This window comes from Urocitellus parryii, chromosome 10 (genome assembly GCF_045843805.1).
Source record: "Urocitellus parryii isolate mUroPar1 chromosome 10, mUroPar1.hap1, whole genome shotgun sequence".
NCBI classification, from domain to species: domain Eukaryota; kingdom Metazoa; phylum Chordata; class Mammalia; order Rodentia; family Sciuridae; genus Urocitellus; species Urocitellus parryii.
In genome coordinates, this window is record NC_135540.1 from 88,371,099 (window position 1) to 88,397,111 (window position 26,013).

General features: G+C 35.5%; 1 protein-coding gene across 1 annotated transcript; it reads right to left on the reverse strand.

The window, feature by feature from the left end:
• Positions 1 to 1,881: 1,881 nt before the first annotated feature.
• Afm (afamin) lies at positions 1,882 to 24,224 on the reverse strand. Its single transcript, XM_077803532.1, has 15 exons — positions 24,130 to 24,224; positions 22,060 to 22,108; positions 21,636 to 21,768; positions 20,720 to 20,931; positions 19,605 to 19,737; positions 18,909 to 19,006; positions 18,311 to 18,440; positions 12,397 to 12,611; positions 9,277 to 9,409; positions 6,896 to 6,993; positions 5,849 to 5,981; positions 4,798 to 5,018; positions 3,883 to 4,015; positions 2,707 to 2,768; positions 1,882 to 1,950 (listed from the first exon to the last, which is right to left on the reverse strand). Exons 1-14 carry the CDS (start codon positions 24,215 to 24,217, stop codon positions 2,748 to 2,750), a joined length of 1,797 nt encoding a protein of 598 aa, XP_077659658.1. The 5' UTR covers positions 24,218 to 24,224; the 3' UTR covers positions 1,882 to 1,950; positions 2,707 to 2,747.
• Positions 24,225 to 26,013: the final 1,789 nt, after the last annotated feature.

A 26,013-nucleotide genomic window follows, 5' to 3' on the forward strand; every position in this document is an offset into this window, starting at 1 on the left:
GATTTGTAACAAATACTATTTGCAAATCAAATATAATTCTTACTCAAGTCATAGAAGCAGATTCAACAGGATCTTAGAAGGACTAGGACAAGATCCCTGCATCTCACCAGAACCTTAAGGGGTAACAGCTCAGGTGAAGATAGTTTTGACATTCACTATTGTGCCATTTGTCTTATCACATTTACAATCTTTTCTATTGAACTCTTCCTGTGTCCAGGTATGTTCTAGTCATTGATATGGATTCTGGGCAAGTAATGCAGAACGAGTTTGACTTGCCCTCACTCCAAATCTGCTCTTCTCCAGGCAAAATGTGTCTTTTGAATAAGCTGTTTCTTTCCCTCCTTTCCTCATATCACACTGGTTACCTGAATTTATTAGTGAGTTCCTTGATATGGAAGTAGAGATAGAAGTGTATGGCAGGTTCCTCTATGATAATACAGTTAGGTGGCAGAAGTTTCTTGGATCTAAGATTTTATATCTGCTTCTCTTATTAGAATCCAATAAAGCAGAATCCAACATTAAGTATTAAATTGAATCATCTAACTGTACTCTGCTGTTTCATTTCTGTTTATTAAACCTATTATCTATTGTTTCTACTTTCTTCCTTATTCTCCCCAGTTAGTGAGTGTTTAGAGAAAAGATCAAAGGACAAAATAGTTTCATGAGTTTTTCACCAATCACCCGCTGACCAATGTAATAAGTTAAATAGGAATTTAATTACTTTATGAAAAGCCTTTGTGATGTGGTGGTTATTATCCCACTCTGCACAAGGAAATGGAGGTCAGAGAGTGTAAGGAACTTCTCTGGGCCCTGCAACAAGTCTGCAGCACTAGGAACTTGAAGATTCTATCCTGCATCCTCATCTCAATTCCCATGCAGTGTGTCCCACTGTAGGAGTCCTTTCTCATTTCTCTGACATCATAGGTGACCACCTTCTCCTCCACTCAGCAAAACAAAGGGACTGTGTCCATCTGATTCACGTTTGTATCCACAGTGTCTGCCATACAATGAGATTCCAATAAATATTAGTTGAAATGGATAAGAATATGTTAAAAGAAATTTGTGAATGTCCTCATGTGATCTATTAAATGGTCATGTTCTTTAACTTTAGACACTGAACCACTAAAAACCTTAAATTTAGAGAACAGTCAGGAAAACAGGCCATGAACTCCTAATCATCCTTCATTTCTTGAGTTCCCCTCTCCACTGACAGTACTGTCAAGCACTTATAGCTCCAACCCATAATGATTTCAGTGTGGAATACATGAGAAAAGCACTACTGTTGCTGGTCAATTGAATGGCCCTGTCCCTCTCTAAATAACACATTTTTAAGGCATGCCACTTGGCCATACTGAGGAGGTGTGGACAGCAGTTACCAATATTAGAGGAAACAGACCCAAATCTTGGTTCTGCCAATTACTAGTCATATCATATTGAGCAGATTATTTTATCTCCCCAAATCTCAGGTTTCCTGTGTGTAAAATAAAACCTACTAATACAGTGGTTGTGACCAATGACATCATCATGTGAAGTACCTGTAACAATGTTTGATAATTGAAAAGATTGAATAAAGGCTGGCTGTGAGTAGAAGCAGCAGCTGCAGCAGTAAAGGTGCAAGCCCTCAAGGGCCATTTCCTTCTAGCCCTGGCAAGGAGGAAGCCTCGAGCACTCTACCCACCCAGAACCTCTACAGAGTTCTGACTTCCAGGGAATAGGGCAGGTGAGGCCAGTGTGCAAACAGTGTTGACAGAATAAATGAATCATGATTGCTTGATTTGGGTCACATTGATAGACGACATCAGTCTGAGGAACAACTTCACAATTTTGTTTTATTGTTTGCCACAATAACATGATTTCAAGTAAAGGTTACAGAAGAATCCTTTCACTTTATTCTTCTCAGAAAAGGGAATTTACCACAGGACAGATAGGAAGCCCATAAGTTGATCTTTGCTGAAAAGAAAAGGTAGCATTTTAAACATCAAAAGAATACAAAATGTTATAAACTTGGTGATGGAAAGTCATGTATTCAATAAAACAGTTAGTGGTAGTCATGTGTTGCCTCTAGTGGTTGCAAACCCACCTTCGTTGGGATTCAGGTCTTTCTTTCTTGAGATTTTTATAATATTGCTGTATCTATGCAACATTTTGTTCCAAAAGTTTGTATTATGAGTCTTACATAAACTGCATAAGAAAAACATCATTTATATATATATTCTAGAAATCACAAATATAGTTCTTTTTGTTCATGTAAATGCTACAATACTCTTGGTTTGCAGTCAATTATATCTCAATTCAATATCATGTCAATTATATCTCAATTCAATATTGTATTGAGACTCTCAAAAAGGATTCTCGGAAGAGGGTTTACCAAGGCTTGTGTGTCCAAGCCAACCCTCAAGGATTTGTCTCTCCCTTATATCAACATTCAGAGACTCAACCATCCAAACAACTGAATGCCATTAGCAGAAAGGCAGAGGAGTGGTTGCTGTACAGCTATTTTGAAAAGTGCTGGCACAAATGTAGCATTACTACCCCCAAAAGAGTGAGTGACAGCCCGAAAAATATTGCAAGATCCACCTTGGGATTATGAGCTCCAGGCCATGTAGAATGGACCCCAAGTAGACATTGAAGCATGAGGGGGTAAAGCCAGGGAGAATGAATCAGCTACAAGTACCTCTGACCTTTGATTGAGACAGAAGGGATTACCTCTGGTGCTTTTAACTTCATGTTTTTCAGGCAGCCTGACTTTAGTTGCCAATTTTGGGACCCTGCAATGGAAAAAAGAAATAAAAACATATAGGAAGAAAAGGTTAAGATACTAATATCTAAATGAAGAAAAGGTTAAGTTACTAATATCTAAATTTAGAAAAGCATGTTATGTTAAATTTTAAAATAGAAATTTAAATCACTTCTAGATTGTATAAGAAGACAGAGGACAACTTGAGAACAGACACTCAAAGTCTTTCATGAACTGCTAATACCTTAATTATTTTCTTTACTTGGACCTAATATACACATTCAGGGAAATGCTAGATACCAATCAATATCCTCTAAGTTAAACTAAGCATATATTTTTTAAAATCTGATAATTTATACCAAAAATGTACTTAGTAGATGGATCTCAACCAGAATGAAAGATGTATGTTGTGTGTTCCTGTATATGAACTGTGAGTTTTGAAGTGGAATGGGTGTTAAGGGGGCAGAGATAAGAAGAAAGGAGATTTTGAGCACAAGGAACAGGCCCTTCCAGGGTGCCATTCACTACAGCTCACATTCATGGGTAACCAAGATTCATGCCACAGTAGTTGCTGAGATACCATAGTCACTAAAGTGAGAGGAAGCAGGGGACACCCCCACCCGCACTCGCTCCCCTTCCACTCCCTTATGTGCTCTAAACTGAGGGATGTCGGAAGACCCAGGAAGGTGAGCCAGTCACCTCTGCAAGGCTTTGCTTTCTCATACCCTTCCTGCCCTCCTCCCTTTGAAGTGGATAAGGATTTCCTTTGTAGGTCCCCTTGACTCTGTTTTATTAAGATGGTGAGTGATTTCAAACAGGAGGGTAAGGACCAATGGTATAACTCAAGGACAGTTATCACCCATCCATTTACACTATGGAGACTGAAATTTAGTTTGAATGATATGACCAAAGCTGCAGGGATTAGAACCCTAGTTTTCCTGACAGCTATTCTTCCACCATGTACTCATGGAGGAGACAGTACCCAACACCTGAATCAGAGAGGTATCTGCAGGTGAGCTAGACAGCACCTGTGCTGTCAAACACAGGACTCAAAGACATTGCATAGTGGACACAGAGTCCCACTTTTTAAATTTTATTTGACAAGAGACACCAGTTGCATCTCAGTGGGAAAGAAATATAACTACCTCTTCAAGAAAACAGGCTTCTGGCTCCTGCATTTTGCAGCATTTCTCTGCCATATTAGTGAAACTCGTAAACAAAGACTGCAGCTCCTCATAGGTGAGTCCAGGCTTGAGCTTCACCAAATTGACAAGAAATCTATGGCCCAAAGAAATCAAACAGAATTAATTCACAATTTTTTTCTTGACACTCTTCTTTTCCAAAATGCTTGTTAGAGAATTGCAGACCTTGGGCATCTCAACTTGAATCAATATAAAGAGCTAAAATATTCCATTTTTGAAAAAGGCTTTTAAACTTTCCCATTAAAAGTACAGTATGGATTCTTTGGAGGGTTATGGAGCTACAAGCAAAATAGTATAAAATATGAACAGAACTACAAAATAAATTACTATACTTGATTTTTCTAGAAAATCTATCTCCAAAATAACTCTAATCTCCCTTCCTCAGCAGCAAAGTAATTTCCACTATGTTTGATACAGATATTGTGTAAATAAATTTAAAAACGGGTCTTATTTCTTGGTATTTAAAGTGTCACCCTGAAGAATGAAAATAAAATTCCTTTAGGGCCCCTCCTTTTTTCCATCATTAAGTAAAATGCTCAAGACAAATATTCATGCCATTCTCTTAAGAAAACGTAATTCATTGTGAACCTGTCCATGGGCGTTTTGCTAATTGCCCCAGCTCACATTGCCAAACAGTCTGCTAAGCACTCCAAGTGTCTAGCAGAGGAAAGACAAAACCAGATTATAAACAATGACAGTAAATATGCACTGGTGTTTTTCTGAATAGGAGAGAGTAGACGGTTTAGTGGAAGGCATACCAAAAGCACATAATCCATTACAATAAACCTTCTCCAAGATGCATGGTGTATCCCCAGGCTGAAAAAAAAAAAAAAGGTGCATAGAAGAGCATGTTCATACCTGTCTTTCTTTCTCTGAAGCTCCTCATTCTGAGCCTGACACCAGTCCACACAAGAGGTAAAGAAACCTTGAGAGCTGGGTGGCTCATACATTTCATCACCTTTCAATTCTTTGAAGCAGAGCCTTCTGAAGGCAAAGTTTGCTTTACAACAGTGGTCCACAGCAGGGTTGATGGTTCGATTTTTATTTATTCCACATAATTCTCCAAGAACTAAATCTGCCTGCACCGATGAGAATTGAAACTCAGATATGACTTCAAATACTGATGGAGTTTTGAAAAATATGATTAGATGAGGAGTTATAAGCTCCATGATCACTGTGAACTTCACTCAGAAGACACAGGATCTCAAAACACTATCTTATATCCAAACAAAAGTGAAGCCTGGGGTCCTAAGTGACATTATAACAAGAATTCAAAGGACATCAGTTAGGATGCATACACATTAATTTCTTGGTAACAAACTTTTAATTGTAAGCTGAGAACTTCAGTCAGCCAGCAGAAAGTGGTTAGCAAACATTGTGTTCCTTGTTTATGTTCCCTTGCTGGGTACATTCCTTCCCAGGCCTAAAAGGGTTGGGCTGGAAGTAGCAGATCTCTTTCAGAACTCTTCCTCTTAGAGCAAAAATGAGAATTTATATCAGTACTTAAAATTATAATGTTCCCTGCATCATTTTGAAATAATATTGTGATTCCTAGATCATTTACTGTAACAAATCACTTCTTAGATAAATAAGAAATAGCAAAATAATTTAGAGAATCCTTGAAAAATATTTAAGACATTCTCTTTTGCTTCTTAGGGTCTTCACACGATAAGCCAAAAGGAGGACTTGACATTACTTGCTCAACAATGTTGAAAACAAGGAAGGGAAGAAAGTAGATAAACCACTACCAATTGGTAAGTAGAAATATTTTTTCTTACTTTAAAAAAAAAATTTTGTTTTACTTATTTATTTTTTATTGGAGTTTTATGATTGTACTCAGTAGTTGGGTTCATCCCAATAAACTCATACATGCACGAGAATCAATTTCAGATGTATGGGCCATGCTCACCAAATTATCAACACAGGCAAACTCCTCACTTAATGTACAGCAGGTGGTCAAAGCTGTCACCATGTCCTTGCCAAGAGAGATCAGTTCTTCAGTGGAGAGCTGGGGGGCTATCTTTGTGAGCTCGACAAGGGAGCTGAAAGAACATACATTGAGCAAAAGCAGGTTCCCATTGTCCCTGGAAGAGCCACTGAGACCCAGACCCTTCAAGGTAAGTCAAAATAAGTACAATGTGCTCCCTGCTCTCAGAAAATGGTAGAGAAATGTCTCCTCACTCTCCATCTTCCTCAACCTTGCCTCCTATATCTCTGCATTTTTTCTCCCTTTCTTATTTCATGGTCATCTCAGAAGCTCTTAGATCTGCCTGTCTTGTCTCCCCTGTAGAGCTCCATGGCAGCAAATACCTTGGCTTGTAAGGGAAAATCCTGCTTGAAATCCTTTGTGTAGTCAGTAAGTATTAACCGGAGAAATGGATAGACACGTGTTGGCAATGAGATGAAGGAAAATAAGATCTTTAATCCACTGGGTTTGAATTCTCAGCTAACAGCAAGATGGCAGAAATAGGGAAGTCATATTTTTTAAAAATGTTTTGCTTTGAAGATGTTCGCTATCAACAAAAACTGCACTCCATGATAACTAAGAAAATCAGAATTAATTGCATATTACTCATGAATGCACTGAAAGAATAAATATTGCAGTGTTAAGCAAATCCAGAGTTATTTCTATAAGCTCAGTTAAGATAAGTTTAAATCCTAGGCAAAGCATCTCTTTCTCAGGACATGGTAATGACCTTTAGTGTGCTCCATTCTACTCCCAAACAAGGCAAAATCCAGAGACCCTGTTTGGGGAGTGGGAAAGCCAACTTCAAACATAAAATAAAATATCAGAGAATCAATTGTCCAGAATCTTGTATCTTTTTCCATTTCTAACCTCATTTCTGATAGAGGCTTTAATGTGACAATTGACTTTTGTGTTTTTATTCTTTCCCAGAGTTTGTAAATTGCCATAACTAAGACTGACTTTTATTTTTTTTAAGTATAAGCAACCTACTGGTATTTCAAGCCATCCTTCCCCAAATTCTGCAACTGTTCACATTCTTGTTGGACCATCCTGAGGCTTCTCTCAGTTGTCTCATTGAATTTGTCTTCCTGGAAATTAAGAACAGTCACAGTTACAAACATTTTATCTAAGATTCAAACACAAGCTCTATGTCAACTTGTCCAAGAGCTTCCCTATTTACAGAACATTTTGAGATTTTCCTTATTATATGTTACTCACTAAATTAAGAGCACTTTTTACACATGTGTGTAAGAATTTGAATTTTTGAATTATAGATTTATTTTTTGCTAAATTTTGAAAGTCCAAAATTTTCATCATGTTGTACGCTTTTTGGATCTTCAAGAGTTTCAAAGTACAATTCAGATTTTATGTTGACAATGACTATATTACATTATCAATTCAAATGGCCAGAGTAATTGTTATCTGCATTTTTAAGTAAATGAAACTGGTCTTGTAAAATTAATTTGACTTTCTTGGAATGAACCAACAATTAAGTATTACTGCAGAACATTTTAAATGATGTTTATCTTTATCTTTTTTTCATTATTTGGATTTGGAGCTTAGGGGCCTCCAACAGTCTTCTTCAAATATTTTATGGACTCTCTTGCATGGCATAAAAATAGACATCTTTCAAGTGACTACCAGAAAGAACTACATATCAGCATATGAATGCCATGGGACAAATATTTTTCCCTTTAAAAAGAGACTTTTCTAGCACCATGATTGGTTAAGAATCAGGAGCAGACTACCTTGTTAGGGATAAGTGACAGGGCAGGAATTAAAAAACTCAGTCTTCTTACTTCATTGTCAAATTTGAACCAGTAAACTAACATTTATTGCATGTAAAAGAAAAAAGTTTTAAAAACCAAAAGTAGCACATATCAAAGGAATGAGAAATTTTAGAATGTGAGATACTTACATTTCTATAATATATAAGGATTCCATTAGAGTTAATATGAAAAACAATCTAATTTCAGTAGGGGTAACAAACATGAACAAATTGTTCACAGAAAATTTATAAATGTAGTAGCTAAAATCTAATGAAATTTTAAAAATCAAGTAAATGTTTGCTTAAAATACAACTATTATTTTTTACATATAAATCTCTCTCAATTTTTTTATTTTTTGATGGGGATCAAACTTACAACCTAGCACATTTTAGGCAGGCGCTCTACCACTGAGCTACATACCCAGCCCTATTTTTTATGCATAGACTAAGAAGCTAATTTCCATGTGTAATGTTGGTAAATATGAAATTGAAATGAGCATACTCAAGCATTGCGTTGGGACTATAAGCTGGCAAAGCATTTCTAGACAGTAACTTGGCATTTTGTATTCAATTTTTTTGATAGTCCATATATTTAGACCCAATAATTTCCCCTCTGACAATCTATCCTAACAAAACTCATAAAAATTAATAAAAAATAATAAAATGAGATACTTATGTCACTTATAAAATGAAAAAAAAACTCCTAACTAAACATCTACAATACCTACACCAAATAGGAAAGCAGTTAAATTAGTTAAATCACTATGATATGAAACCATTATTTAAAATGATATATATTTTTAAGTTTGTTTAATGACCCATAAGGTTGAAATTGGGACAGTCAAGGATCAGATTCTCCATAGAGCCTCAGAGGGAACATGATCCTTTCAACTGCTTTATTTTAGCCCTGTAAGATTAATTTCAGACTCCTGGCCTCCTGAAACAGAGATTTCTGTCATTTTAAGTCACTGACTTTGTGACCTAATAGGAAAATAATATAGCACTATCTATAGCAAACATTTCTATGACGTCAAATAAATTGCATGTCCAAATGTTTCCTATAAAGGAATTATTCCAATCTTGTTTTTATACAGGCACATACATGCATGCATGCACACACACACACACACACACACCTATATGTACAGAAAAGATGAAAGTAAATGTTAATTATAGCTATTTCTTGATGAAAGAATCAGAAAGTCTCTTTTTTTAACTTTTTCTTTGTAATCTTTACTACTTTTCTAGTCATCTATAACAATCTATTACTTTTAAAACCATACCAAAATCCAATAGGAATCCATAAAATAGAGCACAGAAATAAAAGTGGAAATAGAAAATGTTAAAATGGAGTTTTTTGGATTACGACTGAACTAGTACTCCAAAACATAGTAACCAAATTGATGATGTAGTTTTTGCCAATGATTATCCACATTGAATCTAAAATAGACTCAGGTCAATCAATCACATTTTACAGTCCTAAACTGAAGTAAAACTTCAATGTGGATTTTTAAGCATTTTATTTATTTATTTATTTATTTATTTATTTATTTATTTATTTATTTATTTTAGATTTTTCTGAACCTGTGACAATGGAACCTACCGCCTGCCGGTAACAGTCTGGAGGGTTTTCTTTGTTGCAGCAATCTGCCAGGAGATCCTCATATACTCTTGCAATTCTTAGAAGCTCTGGTGTAGACAGCTCTGGGTGTCTCCTTGAGTATTCATAAAGAAATCTGGGATATGTAAAATATTTTATATATTAGAACTTAGAGAAAAACATCCAGCCCCACTTTCTTTTAGGCTACTCACTTCTAATACTGAATCTGCTTTCAAATGCTAAGCTCCTCCTCTGGTTTGGTTAATTCTCTTCCATGTTATGTTTTAGACATTTGTTTTAACTTGAGTGGATAGAATTATTAGTTTCTTAGAGTTAATTATTACATAATGCAACTCATAAAGTATCAGAAATTTCCATGGTGCAACCAGTACGTTAGCAAGTACACACTGAGAGGAATTCTGTCGGAAAATACATTCAGCCTTCCAAATTTGGGATGGAGGCAGGGTGGCTTTCTTTTCAGGAAGGGCAGCCTTTGTGAGAGATGAAGAGCAGCTTCTCCTGTTACTCCCATTTGTTATTTGTCAAATTATAGGATAAATCACCCGTTTGGCTCTAAATCACTGGAAGTGGTTTCCATGGCCTCTGAGGAGGCTCCCAGAATACAAGTGGATGTGACCTGGGGAGAAGGTGGGAAGGGAGAGGAATGAGGCTAACACTCACTGAGTCTTGGTAGGTACTATGCCCTGGATCAAGTTTTGGACATAGGAGATAAAGATACACTTTGGGGACTTTGTATTCTTACTTTATTTCACTTAGTTCTCAAGGCAGATACTATTTTATAGCTGAAGAACTAAGTCCCAGACTGGTTTGCTACAGGTTGAGCATCCTTAATCTGATAATCTGAAATCCAAAATGCTCCAAAACTTTTTGAGCTCCAACATGAAGCCACCAGTGGAAAACTCCACACCTGACCTATCTGATAGGTTGCAGTCAAAATGCATTTGCACCAAAAACCTTGTATAAAATTTCTTCAGGTTATATGTATAAGATGTATATGAATCTTAAGACTTAATGTTTATCCTTGGATCTCACCCTGAGATACCTCAATAAGTATATAAAATATTCCAAAATTAAAAAAAAAAAGAAATCACAATTTTAAACACTCTGGTCCCAAGCATTTCACTTAAGAGATTCTTAACCTGTATTAATGGAAGCTTCAAAATTTGACCCACAGATCCCATGGGATGCCTACTCCGTTTTTTTGTTTTTGTTTTTGTTTTTTAATAAAAAGTCAACTCTTCCTCAAGAGAGCTATCTTCTCAGCTATGCTATTTACAATATTCTTCTTAAAAGAATCTCACCTATTCATGCAACATAAGCTTGAAATCTTTCATGCTTTGTGAGAACAATATCTCAAAAAAGTTTTTCATGACCAAGTGATTCTTTCCAGATTCCCATCTGCCCTCTTGGTCCCATGTGTGGAATACATTCCCACCCCTACTGGACTGGTGCTTAACCTTCAGAGAATTGGGCCCTTAAGACCTGACGTAAGCCATGAACTAAGTGTGACGAGAATGCCAACAATGATGCCAATGATGAGGATAATTGTTCCCATTTATTGAGCACCCGTCAGGTGAAACTTATCACTCTGTTCTTTTTATTTTGATTAACTTCCCATAAGTCATGAGAAGCAAAACAACACCATGATGATAAGAGCAAGAGTTTGTAGCCAAACTTTTTGCATTGAAATTCTGGCTCTGTCACATATAAGCTGTATTACAAGTTATCTAACCTGTCTGTGCCTGTTTCATCACTTGTAAAATGGTGGTAACAAAAGAGCAATAAACTCAGAGAGTTGTTTGGAAAATCCAGTTGGTTAATAGATGATCAGCCCTTAAAATTTAGTAAGCATTCAATAAACATTAGCCATTATTATATTCTGTAACTTCAATTGGAGACTTCATTCCAGAGCTCCAGGTTCACAGGTAAGGTCATCTCTGGACAGTCTCAATTACTCCACAGACACCTACAGTCAATCTGCTCAGATCTCAAGTGTGTTTTCTTTCCAACAAAACCTATTTCTTCACTCACACCTCCCTTCCCATTGAATGGGGAAACCACCTATCCCAGTCACGTTAACCTCAAACTGGGATATATTCCAGGTACAGTTTCTAAAAAATAAAAGTGATTTTTGCCTTTTCTGATTCTTCATTAAAAACCCTCTGGGGTTTCCTGTTACTTAGCATGCCTGCATGATCTGATCCGTCTACACCTCACTACCCTGATTTCTCATTGTAGATTCCCTACAGAGTCGTGTATACACCAAGAAGGTTTTATTTCAATCCATGCTCTGCCCTCTCTGTCTAGATTGCCAAGATTTCTTCAAGTACCACTTCCCTACTGAGCCTCTCCAGAGTCCCTAGATACAATTGGTACTTCTTCCTTTATCCCCACATTACCTAGCATATAGTGCTATCAGAACGAAAAGGACATTTTTTGCACTTATTCAGTTGTATGATTTTCTCTTCCCATTTCACACTCCCTGGGGATGAAGCCATCCTGGAGGCAGAGACCCAGTAAAGTCTGTGGATGATATTTCATTACCAATAACTTTAAATGAATATACTTACGTGAACTTTCTATATGATGAAAATTAAAGCACGGAACATTTAACGTGTCCTAGTGACTCAACCAGAACTCAGATTTAGTCCACGCTAACCTTCCCCTTAACAGCTGTGGGGTGGCAGGGCACGGCAGTTAACTTCTTAGGCCAGACCTCTTGGGGTCAAATCCTCACTCTGCCATTTATGGCTGTGAATCTTAAGTCCCTTAACTTCTTTCTTAAGCTCATCTGAAAAATTGGGTGAAACTACTGATTTTATGTGATTGTGGTGAGAATTAAAAAGGACACTCTGTATAAAATGTTTAGTGTATTGCCTGGCACATATCAAGTACTCCATATATGTTAGCCACCATTCCAATAATACAACTAACTATGTGAAAATGCTATAATTATAGCTGTGACCTTTTTTTAAAAAAATTGCATGATATCCAGTGAATTATAAATTTTCTTGTCCTTTCACACAGATTAGCCTACATAGAACAAATCTTATAGGGGTTCCTTCTGTTTGCCTTATGAATTTTAGTAGATAGTTATATTACTCAGCAAAAAAGTTGCCTGGGTCAGTGTCTCTTTCTTGACACACATTTTCATTGTCAGTAAATTTTGCTTCTCTTAGAGATAAATCCTGTGGTCTACCATCTTTACTTGAGTTAATTATGCATGGTTCACGCTCTGGCATTTTCTCTTCACAGCACTCTTTGATTTTGCTGGAGATGGATTCTTGTTTTGAACAAATATGGCTCATAACCTGGCTCTGTAACAAATAAGAATGAGAAATGACTTTATTTACAAAGCTTCTTCAGGGCTGGGTTTTGCTTCATAAAGGAATGGCTGCATAGAAAATCAATCATGAACATAATATCTAGTATTGCTTCATAAGCTAATTTTATAGCTGGAGTTCATTTAATTTTCTATTCACTTAATACATTCGAAGTTTCACATTAACACAAATTTTATTCTCCTCAGGATTTAAAGTAATATAATTATGAAAAGTGCTTCTCTGTGTGTTAACATTTATTGTTAAGTATTTACCTTTTAATACTTTACCCCTCCTCCTGTGATATGTTAGCATTTTATATTCTAAGTATTGACACTTTTCCATGAAAGTTTCATGTGCTTTTAATGGTGGCCATCAAAGACATGTCAATGTAATGACTATTGTCTTGGTCTTCTCTTGTGGCATAAGACTCTTTGGCAAAGCACATAACAAAATTCAATAAATATTTGATTAAATGGATGAAAGAATTGTAAGCAAATAAACAACTACAGCAATTATCAGAATTAAAACTTCTCAAATATGAAAAGCTATCCTACTCATAGTATCACTTTCTATGGATACTATAAATTTGAAATAATCAATCATTCAAATTATCAAATAATGTACAAAATAGTAAATCTTACTCTTGTCTTTTATCCATATTCTTCATCCCAATTCTGACCTCTACATAAAGTTTGGAAGTTAGGGAAAGGGTGAGGTTATTTTATTTGCACATTAGTTGGATAATCTCTGGTGAACTCAAATATAAAAATCCTCAATAAATATTTGCAGACTGAATTCAGAAACACATTAAAACATTGACACATAATCAGTTTGATTTCATTCCATGGATGCAATGATGATTTGACATTTGCAAGTTAACAAATGTAATAAAACACATAAATAGAATCGAGGACAAAATTCAAATGATTCTCTCTGTAGATGCAGAAAAAAACTTCGATAAAATTCAACACACATACATGATAAAAGCCCTGAAGAAACTAGGGACAGGAGCATCTCACCTCAACTATATTTGACAAACTCAAAGCCAGCATCACACTGAATGAGGGAACACTGAAAGTGTTTCTTCTGCAATCACTTCCTACTCCTCACCAATACCAAACTTGAAATTTTAGCTGGAGCAATTAGGTAAGAGAAAGAAATTAAAGGGGTGGAAAAAGGAAGAAATAAAGTATCCCTATTTGCTGCTGACATGATCCTACACTTAGAAGATCCTAAAGACCCTACTAGAAGACTTTTAGATCTGATAAACAAATTCAGCAAAGTAGCAGGATACAAAATTATTGTACAAGTGAAAATGTGTACAATGTAATGCTTTTCTATATATCAGTAATGAATCTACTGAGAAAGAAATCAGGAAAACAATTCACAATAACTAAAATACATGCATATATACATAGATACCTAGGAGTAAACCTAACCAAGGAAGTGAAAGACCGCTATAATAACAATTGCAGAACACCAGAAAAAAAATTAAAGAAGAGGCTAGAAAATGGAAAGACCTCCTATATTCGTAGATACACAAAATTAACATTGTTAAAGTGGACTAAAGGCAATCTTCAGATTCAATGCAATCTGCCTCAAAATACAAATAACCTTCCACACAGAACTAAAGACCCAGAATATCCAAAGAACTCATGAGCAAAAAGAGCAATACCCAAGACATCACAACGCCCAATTTCAAAATATACTACAGAGCTATAGTGACAAAAGCAGCATGACATTGCCATAAAAACAAACATGTAGAGCAATAGGGTAGAATAAAGTTGCAATTAAACCCATGCAGCTATAGTCATTTGATTCTGCAAAAAAAATACCAAAACATAAAATTGGAGAAGCCCCTTTAACAAATGGTGCTGGGAAAACTGAATATCCATATGTAGATCTCATCCTGTACCAATGTCTATTAAAAATGGATGTAAGACCTAAGTATAAGACCTGAAACTTTGAAAACCACTAAAACAAAACACGGAAACACTTCAAGATATAAGAACAGGCAATAATTTCAAAAACAGGGGTCCTATAACTCAGGAAATATCAGCAAGAATTGATAAATGGGATGTCATCAAATTACAAACTTCTCCACCGCAAAGGCAACAATTGACAGAGTGAAGAGAGAGCCTATAGAATGGGAAAAAACCTTTGCCTGCTACTGTTCTGACAGGATTCATATTCAGAATATATAAAGAAGTCCAAAAACCTTAACACTAAAAGCAAAGTAAAACCCACTCAATAAACGGACAAATGAACTGAACAAACTTCTCCAAAATGTATGAATGGCCAATAATTTTAAATGCAAATCACAGTTACATTGAGATTCCATATTATCCCCATCAGACTGGCTATCATCAAGAGTATAAAAAGGAATAAATTCTGTCAATGATGTGTAGGAAACACTTACATACTAATGTAAATTAGGACAGCCACCATGAAAATCAGTACAAGGTTCCTCAAAAAACTAAAAATAGAACTATCATCTGATGGAGCTTTCCCACTCCTGGGTATTCATCTGAAAGAATTAAAGTCAGCATGTTTTACAAATGCCTTCATACCCATGTTTATTGTGACACAGTTCACAATAGCCAATTTGTAGAATTAGCCCAGATACCCATCAACAGATGACTGGAATAAAAAAAAATGTGGTATATATACACAATGAAATATTATTCGGCCACAAAGAGGACACAAATAAATTTATGTCATTTGCAGGAACTGATGTTAGGTGAAATAAATCGGATTTAGAAAGACAAGTAATACATGTATTCTCTCATATGTGGAAGCTAAAGGAAGGAAAAGACCAAGAAAGTCATCATGAATGTAGAAAAGAGACTACTGGTGTAGAGGAAAGGGAGAGGGGAGGCTAAGAGAAGGCAATGGGGAATGAAACTGATCAAATCAGACTCATGTTGGAATATACAACACACTGTGCTGTATAGTTAATATGCACCACAAAAGAAAGAAAACAAAATCTAATCTGGCCCCTGATTCTCTCCAGATTCTCCAGAATAATGCTGTACATTCTTCTTACTCTGATCCAGGCTCAGGGGCTGTTTCAGGTCTCCCTGCCTCTACTCAAATTATTCTCATTGCCTGGAATCTTTTGGTGAACACTGAGGGTAAAGAATGGATGAAATTTGGGGTTGAGGCAAAAAGTGGAATGGGGTCTGGCACCATGTTCGTAATAAACCACATAGAACTAGGGCACCACTCCCCACATTCAGATCTCAGCTGAGGCCATCAGCGTCCCAGGAGCAGCATCATGATTCTCTGAGAATCTACTTCTATTTTCAATTAACAACAATTGAATTCCTTTTATTTCTCTATAAAGACATTAAAGAGAGGTTCATTTGAAATCCAATACAATATCTTAGTTTTAGTTCTAAGCTTCACAGAAATTTTTAATTATGTCCTAATTTAGTACTTGAGACTTAACATTATAAATCCCACATTTCCATAAGCAACAAAACACCACAAAAAATAAACACTAGTGAGATTCCTTTAACTGCAATACTGTTGGGAATAAAACAATTCTTGGGAAAGTCTGCTCTCCATTGCTTAAAACAAAAGGGATATTTCTCAATATCCTGAAATTCATGTTATTTAATTAAAATACTATCTTCACTAGAGTCTAAAACAATTAAACTAAATTCACTATGACAAAGCCTAATTTCCCTGAAGCAGAAATCAGTATATTTTTCATGAAATTGTGTTACCTTTGATTTCATAGACAATTTAAAACATGCCAACAAGATGTTTGCCAATACATTCTCTTATAAAACTACTTTAATGGTTACCAGATGGTGAGGGGCAGATGTTGGAGAGATGTTGCTCAAAGGACACAAAATTTCAGTTCAACAGGAAGAGTAAGTTCAAGAGATCTATTATATATCATGGTGACTATTGTTAATAAAATCTATTAAACATTTGAAATTTGCTAAGAAAGTAGATTTAAAGTGTTTTTACCTCAGAAAAGATTAAGTGTATAAAAAGATGCATATGCTAACAGTTTTATTTACACTACAAAATGTATACATATATCAAAATATATTCTATACCATAAATGCACACATTTTTACTTGTCAATTAGAAGGAAGGAAGAAAGAAATGAACAAGGAAAGAAAGAAGGAAGGAAGGCAGGTAGAGACAGACAGATAGAATCATTACAATTCCTAACTTCAAGATGTACTACATAGCTATAGTAACCAAATCAGCATTGTACTGGAATAAAAACCGAGATACCAACCAATAGAATAGACTAGAAGAGAAAGCCCAGAAATAAATCCACACATCTACAGCCAATTGAGTCTCTGCAAAGGTACCAGAAACATATATTTTAAAAAAAGCATCCTCTTTAATAAATGTTGCTGGGAAAACTAAATATCCATATCAAAAAATAAATAAACTTGACTCCTACCTTTAACCATATAAAAATCAACTCAAAAAATAGATCAAAGACCTAAATCTAAGAACTGAAACTATGAAATTCCTGGAGAAAAACAATTCAAAACATCTGTATAGACAGTCATTTTTTTATAAGGACCCCAAAACACAGACACCAACAACAACAAAATTAGAGAAATGGAATTCCATCAAACTAAGAAGCTTCTGCATGGCAAAGGAGACAACCTGAGGATGTAAGAAGATATTTACAGACTATTCATCTGAGAAAGGGTTGGCATTCTGAATAGAGAATGAACTAAAAAATTAAATAATAGGAAAAAAGATAACCCAGTTTAAAAAGAGGCAGATGACCTGAGTAGACATGCCTCAACAGAAGAAATACAAATGACCAGAATATAAGAAAAAGGACTTAACATCACTAGCTGTCAGGGGAATTTAGATCAAAACCACAATGAAATGTCACCTTACTGCAGTCAAAATGGATATGATCCAAAAAAAGCCAAAAATAACAAATGCTGGTGAAAATGTAGAGAGAAGGGAACTCATACACTTCTGATGAAAACATAAATTAGTAGTTATTATAGAGAACCCTTTGGCGATTCCTCAAAAACTACCAATAGATATATGATCCACCTATTGCCCTTCTGGGTCTGTATTCAAAAGAAATGAAATCAGCTTATCAAAGAGATACCTGCACACCTGCATTTACTGTAACACTTTTAACAAAAGCCAGGGTGTAGAACCAACCGAAGTGTACATTGACAATTGAATAGATTAAAAAAAATGGCATATTATTCAGCCATAAAATATTGATGGCAAGATGGGTGAAACGGGAGAATATTATATTAACTGAAAGAAATAATCCAGGTACAAAAAAAACAAATATCACGTGCTTTCTTTCAAGTGTGGTAGCTTAAAAATTTTATTTCAAAGTAGATTGGGGTAGAATAGCAATTACTAGAGACTGGAGCAGCACTAGGAAGAGGAGGTTGGAGAACAGCTACCAAAATATAGTTAGGCAAGAAGAACAAGTTCTGGTGTTCTACGGTTCATTAGGGTAAGTATGGTTCATAATAATTTATATATATTTTATGAAAATCTAGAAGAGCTTGAAGACATCTAAACATAAAGAAATGATAAGGAGATGAAAATGCTACATTCAAATTTAATCAGTATGCATTTATATGTCTATCGAAATATCACACTCTAAGAAATATGTACAATTTCATGAGTGTCACAAATCACATTTTTACTTACTTTTGGAGAATACTTACCTGGTAACGAATGCACTGCAAAACATCCCCTTCACAGCATCCGTCATACATGGAAGAAACATCTTCTAGGAGGGAAGTAAGCTCCTTAAATTCAATCTTGGGGAATTTTTGACTGAATACAGCAATATTTCTGGAAAGAGAATTGATAAACCACTGAAATAATTTGAACAACCATAAAACAATAGTGAGTTCTTTGTTAATACAACATAAACAATACCAAAGCCATTGGTACCACTGTTTGCCCAGGCATCCTTATCTACCAGCTGATGGTATTTTGCACGATTGGTAGGATCACTATAAAAAAAATCCTAGGCTAATCTTTTCTGCCCTGCACACTGCTTGATCCAAGCAAACAAAAGACCAGAGAGAGATATTTCCTTCCATAATCACAGTAGGACACACTGTGTAAGGGCGCCTCTTTAGCATCTCCCTTCCTCCCAAGTTTTATCTCATCTTGTTTTAATGAACTGGTTCTGAGCCATCCGTGCTCACCTACCTCTGTGGGACTAGGAGGAATACAAGTGAAAGAATCAATTATTTTAACCAAAATGGGATACAGGCAAGAAAACACAAGTAAGACAAGTGGTATGGAACTTACATAGAGTTTAAGACTTTGGGTCCAAATTTCAAAAAGGCCCCACAGACAGTTTTTTGATAGGAAGACATTGCTTTTAAATATTGTGTGATAGGTGCTGCCTGAAGGAAAAGAGGAAATTCTGTTGAAAACAAAATCAAAATCTCCCTGTTCTCTTATTTTTAAACTACATCTCCATCATTAGAAAGTTTGTTCAGAGAAGAAAATCTAACAAATTTTTGTTTTGGCAAATTTGCATAGGGAAAGAAATATGCATTTGTGGTACACTCTGAAGGTTAGGCTGGTGTCTCTGATGGCTGAACTCACTAGGATGTGTGGTGCTCACCTGGTTGGGCAGTATGCTGTGAACTTGGCCATCTCTACTTGGATGGCTCCAATGCCAAAGAGGAAGTGTCAAAGAGAGTTTGTCCAGGATAGAAGATAAACAGTTCCCTTCATCCTGATATTCACTCACTAGTGTTTTCCTTCAACTTGAAAAGAAAATAAAGCCAGCACACAGAACCTGGAAATTTGTGGCTGTCTGACAAGGGTCTTGGGTAAAGAGAATGGGTTTAAATCAGTGAATGTACCATGATACTATCTTGGTATACGGGAATATGGTAAATAACTCTTTTTCTAAAAAACAATTATACTTTTAAGTGTCCAGAGCCTTGGAGTGGGACTATTCCTTATCCTTTAATGAAAAAATGCAATACCCACCTTTGCTTGAAAGCAGTTGGCTTTCTGTTGTTCTTCACAGCATATTTTTGCCACTTCCTCAAAGCGAGCAGCAACAGTTAAAAGTGTAGGGCCAAAGGCAAAGGGGTTCCTTCTGGCAACTTCATGCATGTAGCTATGAAAAAGTTCAAAATATTTCTTAAGGCAGAGAAGAAGGGGTGGGGGTATAGCTCAGTAATAGAGCACTTGCCTCACATGGGCAAGACCCTGAGTTGCATCCCCAGCACTAAGGAAGGAAAGGAGGGAGGGTGGAAGGAAGAAAAGAAGGAAGGAAGAAGTCAGTGGAAGAAAGAAAAGAGAGGCAAGGGGAAGGAAAGAAGGGGAGAAGGAAAAGGAATGGTAGATCACAGAAGGGAAGGGAGAGAAGATGAAAGGGAAAGAAGAGGACAAGAAAAGCAAGTTCTAAAAAAATGAACTTAAAAGAAAGATTTCCATTTTAGCAAAATTTTATCCCAGGCATCATTATCCAGTCCCCAGTAAGAGTCCAACATTATCCAGTCCTTATCCCTGACATCCCTAACACCACATCAAGGTTGATAATTGCAGTTCAAATCCTACACACTCATCTATGAATAATCGCTTTCCCTCCCCTTGATACCTGGCAGGTAACAGATTTCCCTTACATATTCAAAGAACAGCTACTTACACTCACCTCATCTGAGATTCAAGGATAATGTTTGCTTATGTTCAAATAAACTTATGACAGATTTCAAAGCATACTAACTTTCCAGAAAAACCTGTGCCTCTGCAATTACTGAACTATTAAAACATCCAATAATTTAATGTCTTCCCAAGGTAAAAGCTGAAACTTCACCTTGGGGAAAATATTTCATTTCCTCACTGGTTTTCTAGCAGTTTGATAGCACATACCTCTGTTCTAGGGTTTTTCTCATCAGAAGATACACAGTACTAATGTAAAGGACTTAAAGGTGGGCCCACGTTTTTATATTGATAGATAGAGAAACTGCCACACAATACACATTGGTAGAATCAATCAATCAATCAACAAACCCAGTCATGTTATTTTGAGTGAATATTGGATACAGCCTAAGAGTAATGGTTTGATTAAATCATTTATCTACCAAAATTAAACTTACTGATTTAGAAAAGATTCTCTGTTATTTTTATAAGCCTGGCATTTCTCTTCAGGATCCAGAGTAGGGAAAGGAGGGAGAAATCCTACATCAGCTTTCTTGTTATACAAGAAACAGAGTCTTCTTTCAAAGCCCATTTTACTGCAGCAGTGTGAAAAATTATACTTCTGAGGCAATCCCTCTATAGCACATATCTTTCCCTGTAACACATTAATCTGGACAACAGAGAACAAGAGGACAATTTTTAGTCATGGTAAAGCTGTTCTATCTTCTGAAAAGAAACAATGGACAGAACAAATGATCGGTGCTATCTTATGGGAAAAGGATTGCAATTTCCCCACTATTTCCAGCAGAGCATCTTTACCCACACCCTTGACAACCATCCCGTGAGTTGGGAAGCTGTCTTTATCCCACCACAAGCCCCCTTAACTGTTACTCTTTCTTTGCTACCTACGTTTCCCTTGTATCACGGCCTTTCTCCTGGTCTCCAAAGGTAACAAAGTCAGTGTATCAGCAAAGGACTTGGAAATGGTGTTCAGTAGTTTCTAGAGATACAGATCGTAACTCTGGAGGAGGCCCCAAATGGGGGTGTGGCTGCAAGTTCATATAGAGAGAAGCAGCTAAGAATACCTCTGCACTTCCACATGCATGTTCATGCTCCTCTGCTGCCTATATACATGTGGCACACTGCATATATAAGCCATGTGCCTACATACTGCAAGTGCATAACCAAGTTCTCCTTTATATAGCAAAATGAAGTGCATCTCACCCGATGAACATTACTTTTCCTAAATACTGAAACTAGGTGAAATAAAAATTATGCACACAGGACATGTTTCTTCTCATGTTTCAATCCAGATACTTTCTCAGTGTTGGCAAATAATCTTATGTATATAAGAATTGCAAGGGATTGACTTACAGCTATTTCTGCACACTCTGGAAGTGTCTTGTGAGCCAAACATTTATCCCTGTATTCTATGATGTCTTTCACCAGAATTTTCATTTCATCAAAGGTTGCTTCTTGAACATACTGAGCGAAGGCAACAATGGTGCTGCAACAGTCCACATGGAGAATCAATGATCATCTGCAGAATTCCCACTAACAAAAACTCAGAGAAATGTTCACTTGTTCAATAGCTTCATGAGATTAAGTACATAGGCTATAAATTTTAATTTTCCTAATAATTTAATTGCCTGGCCTGAATTTTATAATTATTGTTGTATTTACTTTTTTATATGGTTTCAACTTGAATATATTATCTTTGAGAAGCATTAACTTTTCTGGAATGAATCAGATAAGATTATAAAACTATAATCATCAGGAAGAATCTAGCACAACTCACACAGATCCAGTGTTCTCTTCTATAAACTTCTGGGTAATACCAAAGCTTTCTGAAAAGTAAAGATATTTAGGTTATTAAATATTCTGGTATTTTAATATTTTCCTAGTCAATAACTATTATATGACACTTCAGCATACAAAGTATAAAACATTATGATAGAAATTTCCTTGACATTTAAAGAAAAAGATAAGAGTCAAATGAGCCAAATAGGAGATCTTAATCCCAGCTGATTATGTGCTCAGGAAACATTTACTAAATTGAACTGATTGAATTAATCTCAAACTGATAGGAATTCAGATTTTCCATTGATGGCTCTCCCAAAACAAATGTTAAATACTAACACCATATCCATGCCAAATGTCTGTCATTTATGACTAGAGAAGTGATGTGAAGATTAACTATTAAGTGATATAATTCCAGAAAAGGAGTTCATAAGAGAGGCCTCAGCATGTTGATGGTCAGCATAGTTTATAGTACTAGTCAGACATAGATATTTAAGTGATCTCCAGACTCACCTAAAATCACAGATTCTCTCCCATTGGTAATATGTGTACCAGAAGACGTTTATTTTTTACACATAGACTATGTTTATGGAGTCCTTATGTTTTATCAAGCTGGACACTATGAAGCCATAGACAATGACCAAGAAGGATAAGTCCCCTGGATGTGGGGTTCTTAAGCCCCCTCATAGTGGAATAAGCGTGTGCCTATGACCATTATCCCATTTACAATCTGGTTATATATTTCACAGGGATGCTTTGTGATCCCTGGGTGAGGAACCAGAAAAGGATTTATAGGAGTGGCCTATGGGTTGAGTATGAAAAAATGCAAAAGAATCAACTAACATGAAAATAAGAAACCCTGTTTTTCAATATGGAGAAAGTGATGTGATTAAAACACAAAGATGATAAATCTTAAGATATATTTGAGGAAAACCAAATCATTTTGATGAGAAGGTAGGTCATAAAAAAAGGTAATAGGACCTCTATAAGATGGAAAGGGCCTGGATTCAGATTCTGGGATTTTTGCATGTAAAATTGAGTAGTTGGTCCCTCAATTGGAAGCCATTAAATATGTTTACACAAGATAGTAATATGATCATTGGTATCCACTAAGAAATACCAATCAGGTAATGATAAATCTTATGTACAGGGACTTCCACAATGCCTAGCAAACAGAAATGAATAAGAACTATTGGTCACATGTATGGACAGAAGAAGAAAGCCATTAGGAGATTTTTGCAATTGTCCTAGTGAGAAATCAGCAGGACCTTTATTTGGGTAGGAGAAATGGAAATGGAATAGAAAACAGAGACAGGAAAGATATTACACAAAAATCCATAGGATTTTGAAACAGGTTGTTACAAGGCAAAAGGAGAGGGAGAACTAAAGAATGATCATTTTCATCAAGCCCTGTGACTAGTTTCACTAGCAGGCTCTTTAGAAGTTGTCAATTTGGGTAAAACATAATTCACATTTTGAGGACCACTGGGACACTTAGGGAATGTTAGGCAAGTTACAAAAAGATGCAACCTCCAGGACAGATGGTTTACAAGACCCTCCTCAAATGAAGTTTTCCCTCTTTGGACATAAGAAAGAAAAGTTGCCCTTTCCTCCAGCTTGCACTTCCTAGAGAAGTTTAGGAGCAAAAGTACAAAATGTAGAGTTGAAGAGGGAGCAAGGTTTTACATTCTCTAAAGTTGTTCACCATCTCTTAGGAGATATGTTAGATGACACAAAATTTTCCCCAAAAATCTTAACTCATATCTGTTCTTCTAATTTTACCATTAACTCTATATGTTTGCAAGAAATATTAATATTTTGAAATTCAAAGCAACACCATCAATCTTGCCATAGGTTGCCAGAGTGTGAAAACTATCTATGCCTACAGATTGTGTCATATAATCAACAAAATACAAATTTTGAAGAAGGTAGCTTTGAGATAACTGATTCATAAATATAAACTACAGAGAGGGAGGGAAAAACCAGTAAAGATAAATTTTTTAAATGTTAAAAAGGATTAACTACCCTAATTTTGTCATTCCTTACTGATATTTAGTACATTTCTTACCTACATCCTGAGTCTCTGTAAGCAGGCTTAGGGATTCAGTCAAGAACAATAAGAAAAAAATAAAACCTGAAAATTTTAATTGTTTCATTTTTCCAAAGAAATCACCTTCACAAAAGAAAGTCTTGTGGCTGAGAAAGCCATTTTATATTATTCTTTCACACAATTAGTTAAAAAGTAACCTATTTGGTCTATTTATGAAATACTGCATATTTGATTTTTAGTCACACAGCAGAATTTCTTGCTAACGATTAACTAGGGAAAAATGCCTCTGTATTTTCCTGGAAAAATCCATCATGTTAGAAAAAGGGTCCACAAGCTAAGTATGCACATACTTAATCAATTATACAACTAAAGGGAAAAAACCTTGAAATACTGAAAATATTAAAGGAGAAAGAACTAGAATAGAAAATTCACCAAAATAAAAACAACTGTAACATTAAGTTCCACTGTTAATCAAAGAAAGTTAAACTTTAAACTATTAAATTTTGTATATCTCATAGAATTAGAACAAAGAAAACTATGAAAATATCTAATTCTGGAAATATAGAGCAAAATAAGTGCTCATATAGTCAAAGCTCTTGGAAAATAAGCTTATAATGAGACGTGATAGTCTTAAATACCCATGTCATTTGTACCAATCACCCAGATTCCAGAAATCTATTCCAAAGACATGATTCTATATATGGAAATATTTTTTAATATGGGCTCTTAGCTCTGGCTTTTGATACATAGCCTTTATTATGTTGAGGGACATTCCTTTCTGTACCTAATTTACTGAAAGTTTTCATCATGAATGAAGGTTGAATTCTGTCAATTTTTTTTCATTGAGATGACCATACAGGTTTTGTCCGTTATTCCATATGTGGTATATCATAGTTATTGATTTGCTTATGTTTGATCATTTTTTCACCCCAAGGATAAAACCCATTTGATTGCAGTGAATTATCCTATTAATGTGCTATTCAATTGATTTGCTGAGGATTTTTTAAAGAATTTTTTGCACTATTGGTCATCAGAAATATTGGACTACAATTTTCTTTTCTTGTAATGTCCTTGTCAGGCTTTGGTGTCAGGGTAATACGAGTTTCATAAAATAATTTTGGAAGTGTTCCCTCTTCTTTGAGTTTTTGTGAAGAGTTTGAGAATGATTGACATTAGTTCTTTAAATGCTTGTTAGATTTCAGCTATGAAGACTTTTGATAAAAATTTCATTATGTTGCTCTTGAATGGAATGTTGTGTATATGTCTATTAGGTCTAAAGTGTAATTTTGCTGAATGTGGAAAATTGAAGTCCCTATTATTAAACATTGCAATTTATCTCTCACTTTATATCAATGTTTTTTATATGGTTAGGTGTTACAATTGGGGATGCATATTCATTTATAAATAGTATGTCTTCTTGATGAATTTCCCCATTATCATTAATAATTGCATTATTTGTTTACTTTTCAGGTTTTGACTTAAACTCTCATTTGCCTGATATAAGTATAGTTACCTCTGCTATATTTTGGTTTCCACTTGCACAGAATATCTTTTTTATCCCTTCACTTTCAGACTATGTGTGTTCTTAGAAGTGAGGTGAATCTCATGTAGACAGCATAGAGTTGAGTCTTTTTTAAAAATCCATTCAGTCAGTCTATATTTTTAGATGAAAGAATTTAATCTACTTACATACAAGATAATTATTGAAAGATAAGGATTTACTATTACAATTTTGTTAGATTTTTTTCTAGTATTTTACACATACTTTTTTCCTTTCTTCCCCTCTTGCTATCTTCTTCTGTGGTTTGGTGGTTTTCTGTAATAATGGGCTTTTAATTCTTTTTTTTTTTTTTGTCTTTTGTGTACCTACCAAAAGTTTCTGCTTTGTGATTATCATGAGGA